Source organism: Sodiomyces alkalinus, assembly GCF_003711515.1.
Source record: "Sodiomyces alkalinus F11 unplaced genomic scaffold SODALscaffold_1, whole genome shotgun sequence".
Taxonomy (NCBI): domain Eukaryota; kingdom Fungi; phylum Ascomycota; class Sordariomycetes; order Glomerellales; family Plectosphaerellaceae; genus Sodiomyces; species Sodiomyces alkalinus.
Window position 1 is genome coordinate 2162289 of NW_021167079.1, and position 13678 is coordinate 2175966.

Genomic DNA, 13678 nt, shown 5'->3' on the forward strand with positions numbered 1-13678 from the left:
TTCTTTCCTTTTTTTCCCTTTCTTGCCTTTCGTTGTTCTTTTTCTTTTCCACTCTGGCGTTGGGTTCTTGCACGCATTGGCAGTCTTAAAAGGGTATGGGACTTGGTATTCGGTCATGGGCATGAGGAAACGGGCATATGAGACTCCAGGATTGCGATGGGCGAGGCGCTGTAGGACACTTTGGTTCTAATCATAAGCCAATTCTGGCGTACCCGCGTGGGGGTTCCTGTTTTGTGATTCCGCGATGGCTAACGATACTCAATGTTGGGGGGGGAGAGAGAGAGAGCGGAATGTCAGTATTATATTTTTTTTACTTTTCCCTTTCTCTTTCCTTGGTCATTCTTTCTTCTTTGATGGCCCGATGATCTCACTTCCTTCTCTGCCCCATTTCCCTTTCTATTCTCCTGCAACGGTGTACTACTAGGCTCTAGGGAGGGAAACTTACCCCTTAGCTCCCAGGAATCTCCAGTGACGGGAAAATCGCCCAGATCGGGGGACATGCTGCCGTATTGATTCAAGCGGGTATAAAGGCCACCTAGGGGAAGGCAAAAATCACGTTAGTCTGGACAGGGCGCACAATAAGATGGGGAAAGGTCTGACGAAGGAATAGTCAGGCTGAAAATAGTTATAATTACCATTTGCGTATGTTAGGGAAGAGGGAGTTCGATTATGTTCCGATTGCGGTTATTGAGGCGGCGGCGTCTGGGTGAGACAGACAGACAGACCAAGATAGGAAGCCCACGAGAGGAGATGCGGTTATTTTATATTTTATATCGAGGCCATCGACATGCACGATGGATCACGACAACAACAGCAGCAGCAGCAGCAGCAACATAATAATGATATGGTGAGATGGATGACAAGGATCCTAGCCGCTGAACCGCCGGTAGCTCTCCGTCAGGCTCCATGCATGCGCCTTTCCGTGCCTCAGCCCTACATTGGACTAGTCATGAGAAAGGCTTGGTAATGGGGAACTGGGTGTCATGTTGTTTTCGATGTCGATGCCTCTGGAGCGGCCAGAAAGACACCGAGTTTCCTAAATTTCGCTAGGTCTCTTCCTTGTCACGGCCAAGGGGGAGGAGTGGGAAGAACCAGGGAGCCATGGAAGATGCCGATGAGGGAGAAGAGAGAGATCGTGGCTTGCCGCTGGAAAGGACTACGCATGGGGTAAAGGCATGCATTTTGATTCGGCTCGTTTCCTCACTCACCCTCAACTTCGACCTCATCCCGCAACTGAGGGTTGGTTTTCATGCAAGGCCAGCAACAACACCTTTCAGGGACGGAGGTAGCCGTGGTTGGACTATGGACGAAGAACTAACCCCCGGACAGGGAAGAGATGCTTTCTCCGTGTCCGTTTGCTGTCTGAGTTGCTGCGGTGTGGCGACATAGAAGCCTGATTTCACCTACAACGATTCAACGATACCTTAGTCTGTACAAGACCTCGTTACTCTGTATATTCATACTCTCTGACTGCACAAAGAGAGCTCCGGGGAGGGCCACATGATCAGCCGGGTCAGGGATCTCGTTCGAGGAACGGGTGGACGGGGAACTGGTAGCTGGTAGCTGGGGGCTGGGGGCTGGGGACTGGGGACTGGACTTCCGGGGGATGAGAAGAAGATCTATTACCCAGTCGTTTGGCCCGCCGAGGACGCAAGTTGAAAGTCGCTATAGAAGACGGGGGAGAGGGGCATCCGCCTGGCGCGCTCGCCGGACTCGGCGAGGAAGTCGGCTATGGCTTCGATGAAACGGTGGAGGACGGGGGAGTAGAAGCTGTTGAAGCGGAAGCCCATGGAGCAGAGGGCGATGGTGTCGAGAGTCAGGCGGGTGAAGTCGTCGGTGACTATGATGGGGTGGTCCGGGCCGTACCGGGCCTATTTGAGGGCGAGCTGGGAGGCGATGTCGTGCATCTCGTTGAACATGTTGCGGATCGATAAGGGTTGGCGGGCATGAGGATATGGTGGGCGATGCCCTAGTTTTCCTCGCCTTCCTTGGCCTGGTGGGTAGATTGGGTTAGGACGCGAAGGGTTTTCTTCTTTTCTCCTTTTTTTTTTTCCTTTTTCTTTTCACGGATTAAAGCGAGAGAGGGGTAGGAAAAGTGGAACGTATAGTGAAGAGCCTATCGTGGATCCCGTTTCTGATTTGCTGTGGGTTGGGATAGGGGTCAGATCGGAACGCGATAACTTAGCGAGAGAGAGGGTCGGGGAACGTTAGATGGGACGGAAAGCATAGCGTACGGCAAGAGTGGCGTTGATGGCCTTTCTGAAGCGCTTCTCGTCGCACGTCTTATCCACGAGAGCTTGGGTGGAAACGAGGACGATGGTCCTCGCGGGAAAGCGTAACCTCACGATTTCACCTGGGGGTTAAGAGCGAGTTGATTAACGCGAGGATCGAATCGGGTATGAAGATGCCGAACTAATTTTACTCGCCGTATTGCTCAGCAAGCGAGACCATAGAGCCCAGGGGAAAGTGGCTGTCAATGGCTAAAAGGTTACCCAGGAGAGGCAGGGCCTTAGGCTCCGGGATGGGCACGGTCTCCTGAGCCATGGCGATGGGTTCAAGTCGACTTGTGTAGGGAGGTGTGGAGGGGTTGGAGGGATTAACGAGTAAGATATGACCAGATAAGATGTCGATCATCTAGCTCTCTAATATATGTTCACTTTCTACGTGGTGCATCTTCTGGGACAGTACTAATGAACAAGCCCAGCGCAGTATAACACACCGGAAAAAGCTAGACAAGAGAACATAGAGGTGTGGGTGAGGAAAGTAATATAATACCCGAGGTCTGTACATGTATATTACGATGGCATGCGAGAGTGCAAGACGAGACATGTGGAGTGGAGGGGGTTCTGGAATGGCATCTCGAACGACGCCCAGACAAGCGAAGGGCCGAAGACGGGAAGAAGTTCGCTGATGATGCGCCGACCCTGGGGGTTGCGGATCTAACACGCTGGCATTAGCATGCGGATGAAGCACGAAGAGCGACGGAAGCGGACATGACTAGAACGGACGCGGCTACTTGGTTAGCCCGTTCACCATGGAGGTTGGGGAGGACGCAAGGTGATCCACGGGTACTGAGCAGATCGATCCCGGGGCTTCCGAAGAGACGAGGCGGACTCACGTGTAACTAACTGTACGACGGGACCGCGAGAAAGAAGGTTTGTTCTACTTGAGGGCGTTGGGGAATGGGGATGCTCCTAGCAGCACCAATGCCGGAGAAAACACCTACAAGAGTGCACGTGTGGGTAAGAGGTAAGAGGTGAGAGGTGAGAGGTGAGAGGTGAGAGTCCGAGGCTGTGTACATAAGATAAGTCGTTTGCTGTCGCTCTGGGGCTGCCGGATGGCTCGGAGCACATGGTGCAGAAAGCAGTTCTACGAAGTACCTAGAGTAGATAAGGTACCGTACGTTGTACATGAACCGGGGCCTTCCGCCCCGAGCCGTTCCGGTGGATCGAGCTCCGCGAGGGTGATTTGAGGGAGACCCTTACAACAGACTTGCCTGACCAGATTGACTCTCTGCTCCTCGACAGTGAGTTCACCAAAGACACCCTAGAGGTCTAACCTTTCGGTGGCTTTTCTTATCTCTACCGACTGTGTTTTTTTTTGCGTCACAGAGATCGTCGCGCCAGATACATGAAGAAGGATGAATCGCTGCTGCTCGACTTCGAAATCCCCGTGCTTATGCTTACTTTCTCTTTCTCTCCAGTATGGGCTCCTCTCGCCTTGCCGGCGCTCATACTCGTGCACCCTCGCCTCAGGGTCGGTGCCACGGTAGTTGTGGACAACATCATCTCTTCTCGTGCCCGCTACCAAGACCTGATCGAATATCTCGACCACTCTGCCAACGGATTGAAGAGGCACCGACCTCCCGTACAACGGCGGACTCCGGATACCGGTGTACATAGACGAGGTGACCGACCTGTGATTATGTAAGCACCTCGAAAAGATAGTCACGTGTCGGTTTTTCTGTCAAAGCTTCTGTTCCTCTGTGACTTCCAATTTAGACCCGATGCACATCTTTACTCTCCTCCATGAACACCTTAAATCCTCACCAAGTCCCATGGCCTATCTAGGTAATGTTCAAATTCGTGTCCGACAGCGTCGGTGGTGTTGGGACGAAACGCAAGTTGTCCAATAAGGCATGTGAGACTTGTAGGAAGCGCCATGTATGTGAACGAACCCACGCCCTGAGAATGGCTAATAAATGGAGAGGGTAAAAAAAAAAAAAAAAAAAAAAAGGGCCTCCCTCACACACCTTTCTCCCCTGTCGCTCTCTATATATTTCGCGTGCGGAGAGATTCACTGTGGGCGCAGAAACGTTGCTCGCACGTGAGGCGCACACCCACCGCGTCAACTCCGGATGCAATCTCAGCCCATGCTTCAGCGGCTTCTCCGCCCTCGTCGGAGGCAATGACCTCAACCCGAAGCCGGACCGCAGATGCCGCGCATCTTCACTTCGTCGGCGACCTCAGCCCCGAAGCCTCGTTCCTCGCCAACCGCGGCCAGGACCGAGGCGCAGGAGGCCACCAGCCACCGAGACGGGGTGAGATCGGGGTGTGGGTTGGCCAAAGACCCGACGACCGTGTTGATGCCCCGTCCGATACCCGGCGGGGTGCAGATGTCGCCACCGTAGAACCAAACCACACGGGACCTTTTCCCGCCTCTCGGGCCTTGATGGGGCTCAACAGTCTGTATCCCCATCTTCGCCGCGAGTGCATGTCGGTGCTTCCTCCCCAGTGAGACTTCGACCGCCTGTTGGACATCTATTACGCCAAGTTTGACACCATCTTCCCCGTCCTCCACGCAGAAGAAGCATCCCTCGAGAAACACGACGCCATGGAAGCCGCTGTCCTCAGACAATGCATCTGCCTGATAGCGGCCCTAGATCCCTCAGCTCGCGGCCATTTGCGTCTGGGACAGGACGAGAATGGCGTCGTGTTGTTGCAGATGGAGTTCCGATCGCGCGTCGCCATGGCCCTCAAGCTGGCCCTGGACGCCGATTTCATCCACGACAAGATGGTCCAGCTCCAGGTGTGTATCCTCATGTCCTTCTACGCGGACAAGCCAAGCTCGGGCGAGTTCTCCGCCCAGTACTGTGCCCAGCCCGTCCAGCTCACCCAGATGATGGGTCTCCATCTCGGCTGGCCCGGCGATAGGGGCACCACGGAAAAGTCGAAACGCGTCTTCTGGTGCGTCTGGACGCTGGACCGTCTGAACGCTGCCGCTAATGGTCGGCCCATTTTTATCCACCATCAGGACATGGACAAGAGGGTGCTGGACGCCGTGCCCGAGCAGATTCCCGCCTTTCAGCTTTTCATTCGCATCTCGCGGTTTCTGGACCGAGTTATATCGAAATATCGCCCACATGCTCCGCCCGAGAGTCAACAACTAGAGACGCCGTCATTTGATGATCTGGTTTGTGAGGCTCGTGCTGCGGATGTCACAGCCTCGTTGCTTGGTTAGTCAGTCGATTCTCGCATTTTGATGTTGTTTCCGATAACCCCCACCCATGGCGCTGGCCCGCTTATGCCCGCAACTCTAGGTTCCATTCAGCTGACTTGACTCCCGGCCAGCCTCTTTGGAACTGTATTATCATGCCGTTGTCATACTACAGGGCAGACCACAGGGGATCGCGTCAGGGCGGGCGCCCTGTTCATCTGCACAAACCTTCTGCGCGGCGAGCATCATATCCATCGCCTCGGAGGAGTACAGGTCGTCTCTCACTTTCTGGGCCGTGGTGCCGTATGCCGTATCCTTGGCCTCGTCCGTGGCCTACCGGAATTTCCGAAACAGCCCCATCCCCTACCACCGGAAACGAGCCTACGGGCTGTTGCAAGCCAGCTGCGACATGCTGGACGACCTCGGCAAAGCCTTCCGGTCCGCTCGCATGATGGCGCGCTTGGCCAAAGACACCCTGCAAGAGGTTGAGCGTATTTCGGTCAACAGGAACAGGATCAAACCTCGTGAGGGAGCCGCAGCACCGAGCGGCCGTGGTTCAACGGAACCCCAGACCGAGAAGAACACCGTGCAGACATGCTCGCAGCCGCCCGTAACCTCGACATCCCCGGTTTCCCCCGGCCCAACAACGATGGTGGCGATCCCCCTGACGCAACCTGTTGGTCAGCGCTGTCTACAACTCGCAGCCCACGTTGGTGGCACCCGTATCAGTAGCGCAGCTAGAACCCGGCATATTCCAAGGCCTGGATTTCTCGGACGTGTCGGGAATCTTCGACGAGTTCGACCCTGAATTTCAGCTTGATCGGGTTGACGCCTTGTTCTCTGCCAACCTAAACCCGGCAGTGCCTTTCCTTCCTACCGAGTGGATAGATGATGCGCAGTTCGGCGTACAGCCCTGAGATTTGACGGTCGAAAAAGAAAAAAACCCCCCCCACAATGCTCCAGCCAGGCCAGACTGTCGTTGTCTACCTACGGAGCATTGCGTCCGAGGAATGAGAAAGCACATCACATGACGTCAGCCAAATATGTTTGTTACGTACGGAGCACTTCGGAGATGTGGCTTTTCCCCACCCCCGCAATCCGGATGCCAAGTGCCGGTGGTGGGGCAGAGCTAAGCGGACATGTCCCTTTTAGGGAAATTCCGTCCAGCTCTTAGTGGAAGTCCGCGCTATAGGGATTTCCGTAACAGGCAAAGGACGACGTGCGGCGTGTCGGGGACGCAGCTGCGGGCTCCTACGAAGCACAACATTGTCGAAGGGGGGAGCTCAGCCGCCGGCTTACGGGCCAGCGTCACACGTATATTAACAGCAGATTTGGATGGTCCGAGTCCTCTACCGGGCAAAAGGATAGCTTCCATGGTATCCGATCGCATCGCATCGACACCCAATACCTATCCGGATCTCCGCCACCATGCTCTCGACAACAAGAACCACAAGCTTAAAGTTGCGGCCACGCTCTCTCTGGCCTGCTGTCTCCCAGTGTCAGCATCTCTTTTTGACAGGGCGGACGGTAACAGAATGCAAAAAAGACGGTGATATCTCCTCCGTATTCCGATCGCTTTCCGGAGGCAGCCATGCGGAATCCCTTCCCCCCCGATTTGCGGACGTGAAGCGAAGTCTTCTGGCCCGGGCACAAAACAGAGATGTCTTGTACGCCAGCTGGAACCGCCTTCTGCAGCGCCTTCAGGAGGACATTAGGATCATCCGAGATAAGCGGCCGACCATTATCCCTGAAATTCAATTTTCAGACCTCGACAAACCTTCATCGGACTTCAGCAAGGCCTTCAAGAAACGCGGCGTCGCCGTGATACGCAACGTTGTGCCGGAAAAGGAGGCCCGATCCTACAAGGAGGACGCCGAGAAATATATTGCTGCCAACCCATCTACCAGAGGCCTGTCGCCGCTTTTCTTGCTCCCAATTTCCCCAGGCTAACATCACGAAAGCGTTCCCCCCTCACGATCCGCAAGTCTTTGAGCTATACTGGTCCCGCCCGCAGCTCACAGCACGAGCGCACCCGAACATGATCAAGACGCAGAGGTTCCTCATGTCATACTACCAATCCTCAAACCCGGACGCCGAATGCTCGACACAAAATCCCCTTATGTATGCCGACCGTCTCCGAATCCGCCAGCCGGGTGACGCCGGCTTTGCTCTCGGCCCGCATGTCGACGGAGGCAGCGTCGAGCGCTGGGAACCTGAAGGCTATGGCCGGGGCCGCGTCTACGATAAGATCTTCGACGGAGCCTGGGAGGACTTCGACCCCTGGGAGCTGAGCACCCGCCTCGACGCCGTCTCGGACCTCTACCAGGGCGCCGGTGCCTGCTCTATGTTCCGCATGTTTCAGGGCTGGCTCAGCATGTCCTATACCGGGCCTCACGAGGGCACCCTTCTCGTTAACCCGCTCTTTAACCTCACCACCGCCTATTATCTCCTTCGACCCTTCTTTACCCCGAAGCATAGCCCTCCCGCCACCTCCTTCTCCCCCGAATTTCTCGACCCCCATAACTGGACCCTCGAAAACCCTATAACGCCGGACCTTCAGGGCAGCTCCCCGGGCCACTGCCAGGAGCTGCGGCCTCGCTGGCACCCGCACCTCGACCTGCCTAACACGATGGTGCACGTTCCCCGTATCGCACCCGGCGACTACGTCGCCTGGCATTGCGACACGATTCACGCCGTCGACGCCTTGCATCGTGGTAAACGCGATTCCAGCGTCATGTACATCCCCGCTTGCCCGACAACCCGGGCAAACCTCGATTACGTGGTGCGTCAGCGCCGCTGCTTCGAGCAGGGCATCCCTGCGCCGGACTTCCCCGGTGGTAAGGGCGAGAGCGAGCATGTTGGTCGTCCTGGAATCCAGGAACTGAAAGATATTTCCGAAGTCGACGGTCTACGGGGAGCTGGCTACGCGCCGTTCGATGTCGTGACTGCGACATCTCGAGGAGAAGCTGCGGTTCTTGCGTATGGGAGCAAGCTGTTGGGATTCTGAATTTTATATATTCGTTGAAGGGGAGTTTTGTCTTTGCATCAAGGAAGGCTACGAGTAGTAGGTGGTGGATGGCCATAGAACCCATGTAATGTAAGCCGTGATGACAGAACAGGCCTAATAGTTAGGATCCTCGTGGTAATATGTCGGCCAGCCGCGACGTGTTCCAATCTCATCAGTGCGTTACAAAAGCCATGGGATATTGATAACTAGCAAATTTCAGCCTTGTCAGCTCATTACAACGGTGTTGGTGGTCCGATATTTCCCCTCCAGCCATAAAGTCCGTTTTGATTCCTTATCAGAGACTCCATAATAATGTCTTCAGTGTTTCTTTCCTCTTTTGGTCGAGGCACTGTCTCATACTACCCATTACTTCTGGGTGGCCACTTTGGCCAAGTCGGCAAGTCCATCACGGCGCTTGAACTTGGCATCCTGGATAACACCTACAGAAAGCGGAATCAGCATCAAGCGCATCATATCAGTCTGAGGAGGGAGACATCCGTAACTCACCAGCATCAGCATCACTGGAGAAGTGACCGCTCCACTCAACAAAAGTGGAGCCCTCCAACTCGCCGGAGGTGATGGGGTAACAACGGATGGTAGAGAGGACCGAAGAGTAAGAGACCTCGGGCTGGGAGGTGATGACGCTGTACGTGATGTAGTGGTTAATCGTCTGGAAACGCATCGGCTGTCAGTAAAACCGTCTTTCCCTGCTTCAAATAGAACCTGCTTCAAATAGAACCTGCTTCAAATAGAACCTGCTTCAAATAGAAAACGGGATAGGGGACCAGAACTCACGCTGTGTTCCTCCTGCTTGATCTCGAGGACGGTGCCGTCCTTGAAGGCCCAGCGGACAATATCCGTGTCCGGGCTGGTGCCGCCCTTGACACATTCGGACTTTTCAAGTACGGATAGCCACTTTCCAAACTCCGCGAGCTTGATGTGGTGCCACACGTGGGAAAGGGGTGCGCGGATGACAGCGCTCTCGAGGACCGAGGTGGACGTGGGGATGTTGATGTTCGACATGGTGATTCTTCTCGTGCGCAGTGATGCGATTCGAGGTCTTCTATGTCGGTGGCCTTTCTGCTTTTGTCTCTGAAGAACCTGGCCGTGTCGTGGTGCGGTGCGGTGCGGTGCGGTGTGTTGCTTGAATGAGGAAAAACTGCTGGAAGTGAGTTGGGAGCGGGGAGAGTGTGGATTGTGGTCTGGTCTGGACGAAGGGTTCAGGGAAAGTATACCACCCGACTAGCACCTTCCCCTGTATTGACGAGGTGTCCCTGCCCAAAGACCCTGTGAGGTAGCTACTTCCTCGTCCGTTCGCTGCATCGCCGATGTTGACGTCATATGCATCACCATCGTACACGTGTGGACGAATTCACCACGGGGTACGTACCCCTCAGGACCTGCCGACCCAGGAAGTATGTCGATCACGTAAGCCGAGTTACAGCATCGTTCGCATGCATCGTTTCTCTCGGGCAATGGCAAAGAGACATTCGCACCATGCCAAGGGATATCTCTGTTTGAAACCCCGCTGGATCGAGCAGCTACCGATGAGATTGCCTTTCTTAATTCAAAAAGTATGCACCCAGAGCGACATATTCTGCAAAAACACCTTCCCCCAGCGATTCCCTCAATACAAGGAGGCAGCGATCAAGACGCTATTCGGGCCGCAGAGTGCTCGCCCTTTGAACGAGCGTAATAAGAGCTGCAACTGCCGATCGAGGGCTGGCTCCAGACTCGAGGGTCCATGGCGGCCAGGGGTATAGGCATCGAATTGATATCGTGTACCTGAAAGCACCATTGCCTTTACCTAGAGAGTTGGCTGTAATATCTCCATCTAGGAGAATACCTGCGCTCGAGATTCCGCCGAGAAATGAACAAATCCCCATACTGGGACACACAGAGGGTCTCGAGTAACATCTAATCAGGATATTGTAAGCTAATCGTTCACTCTATTAAGGAAAAAGCTCCCCCGAAGAAGAGGCACATTGAACATCAGAGGAAGAGCGGGCGGTTGTACGGAAAAGCGTGAAGCCCTTGGGTCTCGCGTGAGATGACCTCTTCAATGCAGATCATGGCTCTTTGCCTGAGCGATGCAAAGCATGCGACAGCCTCTTAGGGAAGACTGTCGTCGATGATCATACCAACAGATGAATCAGAGACAGATGTATCTGAAGAGAATGAACATTTGAATATTGTGAATATTGTGACATGTGGTTGGATATACAGATGATGTACACTTCGCCTCGCCCTCTTTTTGACCAGTGGCCTGGTTTGCCTCATACAAACTTCCCGCTTGGGTTTTCAGAGCGCCACATGGTCTTAATCTCTGCAACAAGGAAATATATGTCAGCATAGGATGCGAGCAAAATGAAGGATGTTCTCGATTCAACACTCCAATGTGGAAACTTACGCTCCATGCAGTGAGGGCAGAGGACGTGTTGTCTCTTGACCTGACCACAGCCCGGGCACTTGCAAAGCGACGTGACATCCTTTAGTGCCTTGCCTGCCATGAGCCTACTGCGCTTCTTCGAGTGCGTCGTCTTCTTCTTCGGCACGGCTCGGAGAATCGACTCCCAAATATCGCCCAGCCAGGCTGGGATGTTGAGCTGAACCGCCGGGATGACTATTGCTAGCCTCGGAAGGAGCGGGTGTGTGAATTGACGCAAACTGTGGGACCATGCACTGGGTGCTTGAAGAAGAGTCGGAAGAGAGAGTCGGGGGAGGAGGGAGGGCAACCGAAGCGGCTGCGCTACTATCGCTGCAGACGCCATTGTGTTTCGTGTATCGAGGGCAGAGCCGGGTAGACTCGAATCGGACGTAATGAGATAGAATGTCGGAAAAGGGAAATTGGCACAAACAGTATGAGAGATAGTCTCTCTTCGTACGGATATATATTCAACTCCGCGAATTCGGACGGCGTGGTGTATCGTCGAGGTAGTAGGTCATCGAACTGCGCGGCAGATGGCAAAGGTCGATCTCGCGCCGATAATTTTGTCCCATCCGTGAAGTACTTCTTGCTAGTCCTACTCGGGACCCACTTGACAGCTCGGTATGCGGGGAAACTAATTCCCGACAAGCAAATGGTCAATCAATTGAAAAGACGACCAATCGTGTACAGTCCAGGTGCACAGACAACGTCTCAGCCAATCAGAATAACCAGAACGCCTCTCCCCTTTTTTCCCTGAACCCCTGTTTCTCCCTGTACGGAAATTGTATTTGCTGGGTGACTGTGACTGGGGGAAAAAGGAAACAACAGTACAGAAATTCCACCCAACCGTTCCTGACCCCCTTTGGAAGGCTTCACCGGCTGTCCAGTTGTCCCGTCTATCTTCTCAACCACTAGCCTCGTCTTCCTCCTCCTCCGTACTCTCTCATCCTCCACAACACAACCCGCCGCTCCCACCTGGATCTCATCGTTCTATTTCTCTTACAGCTTACCCACAACTCGTCCCAGACGCGTAATCGATAGCGTTTATCCTTCGAAGGACTTCCGCGTCTCATCTTGCACTCGTTCCCCCAATACTCGCTCGCGTCCAAGGCAGGGTCGAAAGAAAGAAGAAAAAAAATCAATTAAAAGACTATACACGATGGCGCAGACTCAGCAGGCCCCTAGCACTATCTATCCCCAGTCCCATGTCGGCTTCGACAGCATCACTTCTCAAATCGAGAAGAAGCTGCTGAAACGGGGATTCCAGTTCAATGTCATCTGTGTTGGTACGTGTGGTTCCACGCAATTGCCCCTCGTCTCTTCGTCCCATGTTACCTTTTCTCCGCGTCTCCATCATATCAGTCGGAATGCTGACACAAACTTCTCCTGCTACAGGCCAGACTGGACTCGGCAAGTCAACGCTGATCAACACCATCTTCGCGTCGCACCTGATCGACTCCAAAGGCCGCATGCAACCTGACGAGCCCATCCGCTCCACCACCGAGATCAAGGGTGTCTCTCACATCATTGAGGAGAACGGCGTTCGTCTACGGCTCAACATCGTCGATACCCCTGGCTACGGTGACCTCGTCAACAACGACCGCTGCTGGGACCCCATCGTCAAGTATATCAAGGATCAGCACTCCGCTTACCTACGCAAGGAGCTCACGGCCCAGCGCGAGCGCTATATCCAGGACACCCGCATCCACTGCTGCCTTTTCTTCATCCAGCCCTCCGGCCATTCTCTCAAGCCCATTGATATTGTTGTGCTCAAGAAGCTTTCCGATGTGGTCAACGTCGTGCCCGTCATCGCCAAGGCTGACTCCCTCACCTTCGAGGAGCGTCAGGAGTTCAAGGCGCGTATCAAGGAGGAATTTGCTTTCCACAACCTGAAGATGTACCCCTATGAGAACGAAGAGTTTGACGATGAGGAGCGGGCTGTGAACTCGCAGATCAAGGTGCGCTAAACGTAGTCGCTTGTTCCCATGGACTTGTTCACTTTTGGAGCGACCACGTCCTCTAGATTCGAGAGCTAACCCGTCTTTTTTTCTAGGCCATGATTCCCTTCGCCGTCGTCGGCTCGGAGAAGTCCATTATCGTCAACGGCAAGCAGGTTCGCGGCCGCCAGAACCGCTGGGGCGTTATCAACGTCGAGGACGAAAGCCACTGCGAGTTCATCTACCTACGGAACTTCCTGCTTCGCACACACCTCCAGGACCTCATTGAAACCACTTCCCAGATCCACTACGAGACCTTCCGCGCGAAGCAACTCCTTGCGCTCAAGGAGAGCAGCGCGCATGGTGGTGGTAGCAGGCCCATCAGCCCTGCTGCTGAGCGTGAGATGAGCCGTGGGTCCCAAAGAGTGAACGGCTACTAGACAACGGCGAATGCAGCAGCTTGATGTTTCTCGAGGCCTTGTGGTCTCTTAAAACCTAGCACGGCACGTCGCAAGAAGTCGTCCGCGGAATGGGGGATGCCTCTTAATGACTTTGAAAACACTTTTTGACTTGGGGTGCTTTTTTATGCACAATACCATGTGGCGAGCGACGCTGGACACTTGAACCTTGGACACACGAGCTGAATAAAGTAGGCGGGCAGCGGGTACGTGGGTCTGTAGGAAAGGAGTGGAAGCAAACAAAAAAAGAGTGCAATGGCGCGGCGCGAGGATAATGGTCAATACCCCCCCGACCTTGGGCCTCATCTCATGGTCGTTGGTGTGTGTCTTATTTTCTTTTTTTCTTTTCTTTTACCAAACAGCATTTGTGTAGTTTATTCTCTCTCCACTGTTCTTTTTTTTTCTCGTCTCT

General features: G+C 54.1%; 7 protein-coding genes across 7 annotated transcripts; 4 read left to right on the top strand and 3 right to left on the bottom strand.

Annotated features, from left to right (window-relative positions):
• Window positions 1-1622: 1622 nt before the first annotated feature.
• Window positions 1623-2544, bottom strand: SODALDRAFT_347367 (hypothetical protein; the record flags this gene model as incomplete). Its single annotated transcript, XM_028613302.1, has 3 exons — window positions 1623-1871; window positions 2235-2353; window positions 2493-2544. The coding sequence occupies 3 exons, from the start codon at window positions 2542-2544 to the stop codon at window positions 1623-1625; spliced, it is 420 nt and encodes a 139-aa protein (XP_028470161.1).
• A 490-nt stretch (window positions 2545-3034) lies between these two features.
• SODALDRAFT_374703 (hypothetical protein) lies at window positions 3035-6353 on the top strand (the record flags this gene model as incomplete). The annotated part of the gene is made up of 10 exons (XM_028614692.1): window positions 3035-3057; window positions 3172-3230; window positions 3305-3354; window positions 3436-3530; window positions 3612-3926; window positions 4097-4163; window positions 4312-4684; window positions 4739-5455; window positions 5571-6112; window positions 6141-6353. 10 exons carry the CDS (start codon window positions 3035-3037, stop codon window positions 6351-6353), a joined length of 2454 nt encoding a protein of 817 aa, XP_028470162.1.
• A 201-nt stretch (window positions 6354-6554) lies between these two features.
• Window positions 6555-8599, top strand: SODALDRAFT_13518 (DUF1479-domain-containing protein). Its single transcript, XM_028606743.1, has 2 exons — window positions 6555-7345; window positions 7398-8599. The coding sequence occupies exons 1-2, from the start codon at window positions 6865-6867 to the stop codon at window positions 8441-8443; spliced, it is 1527 nt and encodes a 508-aa protein (XP_028470163.1). The 5' UTR covers window positions 6555-6864; the 3' UTR covers window positions 8444-8599.
• SODALDRAFT_347369 (Bet v1-like protein) lies at window positions 8431-9771 on the bottom strand. The gene is made up of 3 exons (XM_028613303.1): window positions 9239-9771; window positions 8951-9113; window positions 8431-8883 (listed from the first exon to the last, which is right to left on the bottom strand). The coding sequence occupies exons 1-3, from the start codon at window positions 9464-9466 to the stop codon at window positions 8810-8812; spliced, it is 465 nt and encodes a 154-aa protein (XP_028470164.1). The 5' UTR covers window positions 9467-9771; the 3' UTR covers window positions 8431-8809.
• Window positions 9509-10364, top strand: SODALDRAFT_354495 (hypothetical protein; the record flags this gene model as incomplete). The annotated part of the gene is made up of 4 exons (XM_028613733.1): window positions 9509-9578; window positions 9617-9732; window positions 9841-10183; window positions 10282-10364. The coding sequence occupies 4 exons, from the start codon at window positions 9509-9511 to the stop codon at window positions 10362-10364; spliced, it is 612 nt and encodes a 203-aa protein (XP_028470165.1).
• Window positions 10365-10719: 355 nt separating this feature from the next.
• SODALDRAFT_319060 (ribosomal L32p family protein) lies at window positions 10720-11214 on the bottom strand (the record flags this gene model as incomplete). Its single annotated transcript, XM_028609423.1, has 2 exons — window positions 10720-10769; window positions 10854-11214. 2 exons carry the CDS (start codon window positions 11212-11214, stop codon window positions 10720-10722), a joined length of 411 nt encoding a protein of 136 aa, XP_028470166.1.
• Window positions 11215-11672: 458 nt separating this feature from the next.
• On the top strand, window positions 11673-13678 carry SODALDRAFT_326532 (cell division control protein). The gene is made up of 3 exons (XM_028610185.1): window positions 11673-12157; window positions 12267-12829; window positions 12925-13678. The coding sequence occupies exons 1-3, from the start codon at window positions 12031-12033 to the stop codon at window positions 13246-13248; spliced, it is 1014 nt and encodes a 337-aa protein (XP_028470167.1). The 5' UTR covers window positions 11673-12030; the 3' UTR covers window positions 13249-13678.

What these genes read in the sequence shown, in the direction of transcription:
- SODALDRAFT_347369 (XM_028613303.1), bottom strand. Translation starts at nt 9,466, where the DNA reads ATGTCGAACATCAACATCCCCACGTCCACCTCGGTCCTCGAGAGCGCT. An exon ending in TCAAGCAGGAGGAACACAGC is followed by an intron (nt 9,114 to 9,238) that starts GTGAGTTCTGGT and finishes ATGCGTTTCCAG; the next exon opens with ACGATTAACCACTACATCAC. An exon ending in CTCCAGTGATGCTGATGCTG is followed by an intron (nt 8,884 to 8,950) that starts GTGAGTTACGGA and finishes CGCTTTCTGTAG; the next exon opens with GTGTTATCCAGGATGCCAAG.
- SODALDRAFT_326532 (XM_028610185.1), top strand. Translation starts at nt 12,031, where the DNA reads ATGGCGCAGACTCAGCAGGCCCCTAGCACTATCTATCCCCAGTCCCAT. An exon ending in GTTCAATGTCATCTGTGTTG is followed by an intron (nt 12,158 to 12,266) that starts GTACGTGTGGTT and finishes CTCCTGCTACAG; the next exon opens with GCCAGACTGGACTCGGCAAG. An exon ending in CTGTGAACTCGCAGATCAAG is followed by an intron (nt 12,830 to 12,924) that starts GTGCGCTAAACG and finishes CTTTTTTTCTAG; the next exon opens with GCCATGATTCCCTTCGCCGT.
- SODALDRAFT_13518 (XM_028606743.1), top strand. Translation starts at nt 6,865, where the DNA reads ATGCTCTCGACAACAAGAACCACAAGCTTAAAGTTGCGGCCACGCTCT. An exon ending in TGCCAACCCATCTACCAGAG is followed by an intron (nt 7,346 to 7,397) that starts GCCTGTCGCCGC and finishes ACATCACGAAAG; the next exon opens with CGTTCCCCCCTCACGATCCG.